The 6,335-nt window shown below is 39.4% G+C and overlaps 1 protein-coding gene across 1 annotated transcript in view; it reads right to left on the bottom strand.

The window, feature by feature from the left end:
* Positions 1-6,335, bottom strand: part of LOC104718109 (probable WRKY transcription factor 31) — a 9,467-nt gene extending 3,132 nt beyond the window's left edge. Inside the window, exons 1-3 of the mRNA XM_010435785.2 lie at positions 5,736-6,335; positions 5,461-5,559; positions 4,967-5,128 (exon numbers count right to left, since the gene is read on the bottom strand). Coding sequence (XP_010434087.1) covers positions 4,967-5,128; positions 5,461-5,559; positions 5,736-5,969 — 495 coding nt within the window. The 5' untranslated portion in view covers positions 5,970-6,335. The remainder of the gene's footprint in view (positions 1-4,966; positions 5,129-5,460; positions 5,560-5,735) is intronic.

The raw sequence follows: 6,335 nt of genomic DNA, 5'->3' as shown, positions 1-6,335 counted from the left end.
GCAGAAGACAGCAGCAGGTATGCTCAAGGTCCTAGATAAGTTATTTATGGCTGAGTCTCTGCCAAATCGTATATACTTGAAGCAAAGGCTCTATGGGTACAAGATGAATGATAGTATGACGATTGAGGAGAACGTGAATGACTTTCTCAAGTTAATCTCAGACTTGGAGAATGTTAATGTTGTAGTTCCAAATGAAGACCAAGCTATTGTCTTGCTCATGTCACTACCAAAGCCGTTTGATCAGCTGAAGGATACACTGAAGTACTGCAAGACAACACTTCATCTGGAAGAAATTACAAGCGCCATAAGGTCGAAAATCTTGGAGTTAGGAGCAAGTGGTAAGCTGCTGAAGAACAACTCAGACGGTTTATTTGTTCAAGACAAAGGCAGACTAGAAAGCAAGGGGAAAGGTTCTAACAAAAACAAGAACAAAACGAAGTCTAAGAGTGGAGGAAAGGTGTGTTGGATCTGTGGTAAGGAGGGTCATTTCAAGAAGCAATGCTATGTATGGAAAGAAAAGAACAAACAGGGCGAAGCTTCCACTGTCATTGCACAAGCAACCGATGCAGCTGCTTTGATGGTTTCAAGCGCACTACTAGGCTTTGCAGAAGTCACCCCAGACACATGGATTCTTGACACAGGATGTTCCTTCCATATGACCTGCAGAAAAGATTGGATCATAGATTTCAAGGAGACTACAAGTGGAAAAGTGAGAATGGGAAACGACACCTACTCTGATGTCAAGTGGATTGGAGATGTCAGAATGGTGAACAAGGATGGGTCTACGATCTTACTCACAGAAGTCAGATATATTCCCGAGATGTCAAAGAACCTCATATCACTGGGAACCTTAGAAGACAAGGGCTATTGGTTTGAATCAAAGAAAGGTATTCTAAAGATATTCAAAGATGATATTACTGCACTAACTGGAAAGAAAGAGAATACTTTGTATTTTTTCCAGGGAACTACTGTTGCAGGAGATGTGAATGTCGTAGACAAGAGCAAAGATGAGACCAGTCTATGGCACAGTAGACTTGGACACATTGGTGCAAAAGGGTTGCAAGTGTTGGTCAGTAAGGGTCATCTTGATAAGAACAGGATAAAGGAGTTGCAGTTCTGTGAAAACTGTGTGTATGGAAAATCACACAGGGTGAGTTTTGGAATCGCAAAACACGTCACCAAGGACAGACTCGACTATGTGCATTCAGACTTATGGGGGTCTCCGAATGTACCATTCTCTCTTAGTAAGTGCCAGTATTTCATCACATTCATAGATGATTATACTAGAAGAACGTGGATCTACTTTATCAAGACAAAGGATGAAGCTTTCAGCAAGTTTGTAGAATGGAAGACACAGATTGAGAATCAACAGACGAAGAAGGTCAAGATTCTGAGAACAGATAACGGGTTGGAGTTCTGCAATCAAGAGTTTGATTCCTACTGCAAACAAGAAGGAGTCGTTAGGCATAGGACGTGTGCTTACACACCACAACAAAATGGTGTTGCTGAAAGAATGAACAGGACCATCATGAACAAAGTCAGATGCATGTTAAGTGAATCAGGATTGGGGAAGCAATTTTTGGCGGAAGCAGCCTCTACAGCCGTGTTCCTCATTAACAAAAGTCCAAGCTCTGCAATTGAGTTTGACATTCCTGATGAGAAGTGGACTGGTCATCCACCAGAATACAAGCTGCTCAAGAAATTTGGATCCATTGCTTACATTCATTCAGATCAAGGGAAACTAAATCCAAGAGCAAAGAAAGGGGTCTTTCTAGGGTATCCAGATGGCGTAAAAGGGTTCAAGGTATGGCTGTTAGAAGAAAGGAAGTGTGTAGTTTCTAGAGATGTTGTTTTTCAAGAAAATCAAATGTACAAAGAGATGAAGCAGATCGACATGCCTGATGAAGAGAAACAATTTACGGAGGCAGAAAGGATTCTCATAGAGTTAAAGGGTTTGTCAGTAGATGAAGAAGTTCAAGTTGAAGGAGGAGAATCTTCAAACCAAGAATGAGCATCTACATCAAAGGCAAGTACGGTTGAAAAACAATTAGTAGAAGAGGGTTCTGATGATGATGGTCTAGAGAACTATCTACTGGCCAGGGATAGGACTCGTAGACAGATCAAAGCTCCACTAAGGTTTGATGAAGAAGATGACAGTCTTGTTGGGTTCGCTCTAACAATGACAGAAGATGGTGAAGCCTCAGAACCAGAAACCTTCGAAGAAGCAATGAGAAGTCCTGAACGTGAAAAGTGGAAACAAGCAACAGAGGAGGAAATGGACTCAATGAAGAGAAATGACACATGGGATGTTATTGACAAACCTGAGTCAAAGAAAGTAATAGGCTCTAAGTGGATATTCAAAAGGAAGGCAGGAATCCCTGGAGTTGAGCCACCAAGGTACAAAGCAAGGTTAGTTGCTAAGGGGTATTCACAGAGAGAAGGAATTGATTACCAAGAAATATTTGCACCTGTAGTCAAACACGTGTCTATCAGGTTTCTTCTCTCTATTGTGGCTCATTTTGACATGGAATTGGAACAACTTGATGTGAAGACTGCATTCTTGCATGGAACCTTGGATGAGTTTATCTTGATGAGTCAACCTGAAGGATATGAAGTTGAAGGAAGCACAAGAAAAGTTTGTCTGCTTAAGAAATCTCTTTATGGGCTGAAACAGTCTCCAAGGCTGTGGAACCAGAGATTTGATTCTTTCGTGATCAACTCAGGCTATCAGAGAAACCAGTATGATCCTTGTGTTTATTCTCAACAGTTTGATAATGGTGCATACATCTACTTGATGTTGTACGTAGATGACATGCTCATAGCTTCAAAGGACAAGGATCAAATCAAGAAGCTGAAAGGATTACTCAACCAAGAGTTTGAAATGAAGGATTTAGGACCGGCAAAGAAAATCCTTGGAATGCAGATCAAGAGAGACAGAGTTCACGGTACATTAGAGCTGTCTCAGAGTGAATATGTTGGAAAAGTTTTAAGAACTTTCGGAATGGATCAGTCAAAGGCCTCAGAGACACCGCTGGGTGCTCATTTCAGATTAAGAGCTGCCACAGAACAGACTCTCAGAAAAGAGGAGGAGTACATGAGGTTAATTCCCTATCCTAATGCTATTGGAAGCATTATGTACTCTATGATTGGATCAAGACCAGATTTGGCGTATCCAATGGGGGTTGTAAGCTGATACATGAGCAGACCCTCAAAAGAACATTGGCAGGCAGTGAAATGGGTTCTGAGGTACATGAAGGGGACACAAGAAAGGTGTCTAAAGTTTCAGAAAGAAGAAAAATTCGAGATTAAAGGCTACTGTGATTCAGATTATGCAACGGATCTGGATAAGAGAAGGTCCATCACAGGTTATGTATTCACAGCAGGTGGGAATACAATAAGCTGGAAGTCATGTTTACAGAGAGTAGTTGCTATGTCATCTACTGAAGCAGAATACATGGCTTTAGCAGAAGCAGTAAAAGAAGCTATATGGCTGAAAGGGTTAGCTGCAGAGATGGGTTTTAAGCAAGAGGCAGTAGAGGTTATGAGTGACTCACAAAGTGCTATTGCTCTGTCCAAGAACTCAGTTCATCATGAGAGGACAAAGCACATAGATGTTAGATATCATTTCATAAGGGAGAAGATCGCCAATGGAGAGATTCAAGTTGTCAAGATATCAACAACCTGGAATCCTGCGGACATCTTCACCAAGACAGTACCAGTGAGTAAGCTTCAAGATGCACTGAAGCTTCTCAGGGTCTCCAGCGACTGAGAGACCACAGAACCGAGATTGGAAATCATGAAACGCTAAGAAGGTAAGACCGTTGAAATTTAAACCAAGGAGGAGTTTTGTGGATTGTTGGTCTAAATTCACGAAGTCATGAAGAGACTCCAGGTGGTATAGAGGGTTCAAAAAAAGAAAAGGGAAAATAAGAAGAGATAATAGTTTCTAGATAGAGTAGAAGGTTCACTTTATGAACAAGATCAGAGGAACGATTGATATCTCTTTGGGTCGTCTCTCTCAGTGACATCACATTGTCGAGCCCGTACGAGCTGCAGAAACAGAGCACGCGATGGGTTCACCAGTCAAGCTGCCTACAAGATTGCTTCAAATCAGGACCGTGATTGAAGCTGCTTCACCTGACTTGTGTAAGAGCCAAGCACAATTTGTCGGGTGAGTCTAGATCCTTTTCTTTGAGCCTATAAAAGAGTTGGACTGTATCTTGTAGATAAGAGAGGTGAGGTGAATAAGTTTGTAAGAGAGAGAAAAGTTGTAAAGAACCCTAAAGGCTCAAGCTTGAGCAAAGTCTTAGTGGATTTCCGAGAACCTCTCGGCCAGATGTAGCGACCTATTCAGGGTCGTGAACTGGATAAATTTGCTGTGTGTTCTTTACTGTCTTTTTTCAAGCTTTTACTTACAAACAAGAGAATAGAACAAGAGAGTTGAGAGAGCTAATCCTGAATTACAAGATTTAAGATCTCACTAAGTGTTCTTAAATCCTCACAAAATAGTTAGCTGAGAACATAAAATCAAATATAGCTGAGGAATTTTACATTTCCTTTTGTTAATAAGATAAGAATGATAAACTTCAGAAGAATTTGTCATCAATTATTTTAGAATATATGAATTTCGTGTTTGGGTTTGCTTTTGCATCGAAAGCAGTTCTAGAAAAAATCGTTTTTAATTATTTAGAACCCAGGGTTTACAGCCGTCATAACGACCAAAATGTATTGGTAAGAAGAATTTCCAATCAACGACTAAGAAAAAACCATTGATCAACAATACAAACATTTGGGTTGTCCACATAATTCATGTACTAGTGTGCCACAAAAGAATTCAACGTATACGGTTTGGAGATCATTCTATATATTTTTTACCAAAATAATTTAACCGATACATAAACAATATCTATTTAAGAGGACCAAAAATTTAGATTAATTAAGTGAAAAGGTAAATGTATAATATTACCAGGAGATGCTCTTGGGAGGAGTTACGTTGTTCTTGTTGCCTCATGACGGCAACAAGTTGCATTTGTAAGGAATTGAAGTTGTTCGTCGCTTGGCTCAACATATCTCTTAGCCTGTGATTCTCTATCTTCATCTTCTTCAGCTCCTCTTGTAGTTGTGCGTTCTTCATTATTACAACAAAAAACAAATACATATTAATAAATAAATAAAAACATTCTTCCCAAATTTTTAAGATATATCTTCGTGAACTTTGCTCTTAATTAGGATAAACCAAATATCTCGTTTAAATTATCAAAATTTCTACACAGGAAAAATAAAACTTATTGCTTTCTGACCGTGCGATCACCATATACAAAATCTCATTAGAATCACTAATTTAGTGGAGTTAGAAGCTGATAAAGATATGTAATAGAATGGGATTAACTAGTTAAAATAAAGTATATTAAAAAACAAAACGAAAAGGAAAAAAATGATCAGCTTGTTATTAACAAGTACCTCAATCTTTGCACGTTTATCTTCCATGTCCATTGATAGTCCATCATCCACCGTTGATTCATCGCTTCCCGTATTCGCCGTCAGAAGATTCAGCCCGATCTATACGTGTTATAATATAAAATAGTAAAATAAAATGTTTTAGACAGAAACAAAAAAATTGGTACTGTTATGAACATTCACATCTCACCAACCCAAGTAAACATATTTCAACATATACAAGTAAAATAAATCGTTTATTGTCAACCAAGGTTAAGATAAAAATCATTGATACTTACATTAACATCTCTGGAACGATCGTTCCCTTCAACTCGTGAATTCTCCATTTTGACGTGAACCTTATTGGTTTCTTCGTCTTCGTCGTCGTTGATGTTTTCACGTGAAACCCTATCTCTCTTCTCCGAGAAGAAGTCAACCTCATCAACCACCACACGATGCTCATCCAACGGTGTGATCTGATCGTGACGGGCTTCGTCACGTGAACCACCTAGACTCACTGGGAACCGGAACATCTAAGTCTTTATGATATCGACTAAGGTAACGATGATAAATTTTTACTTCGTTGTTGATTGGATTCTCCGAAACCCTAGGAAAGGTAACTTGGTGCCGGATAAGATAAAAAGGTACGTCGTTTGGATATAGAATCAAAACCTGTTTGATGGTTCCGTACAGTATCGTATAGTAAGTACCCTTTTAGTGCGTCTCCATATATAGGAAGATCAAGCAGATAAAGAGCAACGCAAGAGATCTTAGAGAAGAGAGAGAGAGGAAAAGTTTTGATTTAATTATGTGGTTATTATCAATGAGAGAGTCTCTTACCGGTCCAGATGCTTCGCCTACAAAGAGGGTTTTGACGTCGACTCGGAAATCTCTCCAAT

This window comes from Camelina sativa, chromosome 10, assembly GCF_000633955.1.
Source record: "Camelina sativa cultivar DH55 chromosome 10, Cs, whole genome shotgun sequence".
Classification (NCBI taxonomy): Eukaryota; Viridiplantae; Streptophyta; class Magnoliopsida; order Brassicales; family Brassicaceae; genus Camelina; species Camelina sativa.
This window is presented reverse-complemented; position numbering and strand designations above follow the sequence as displayed.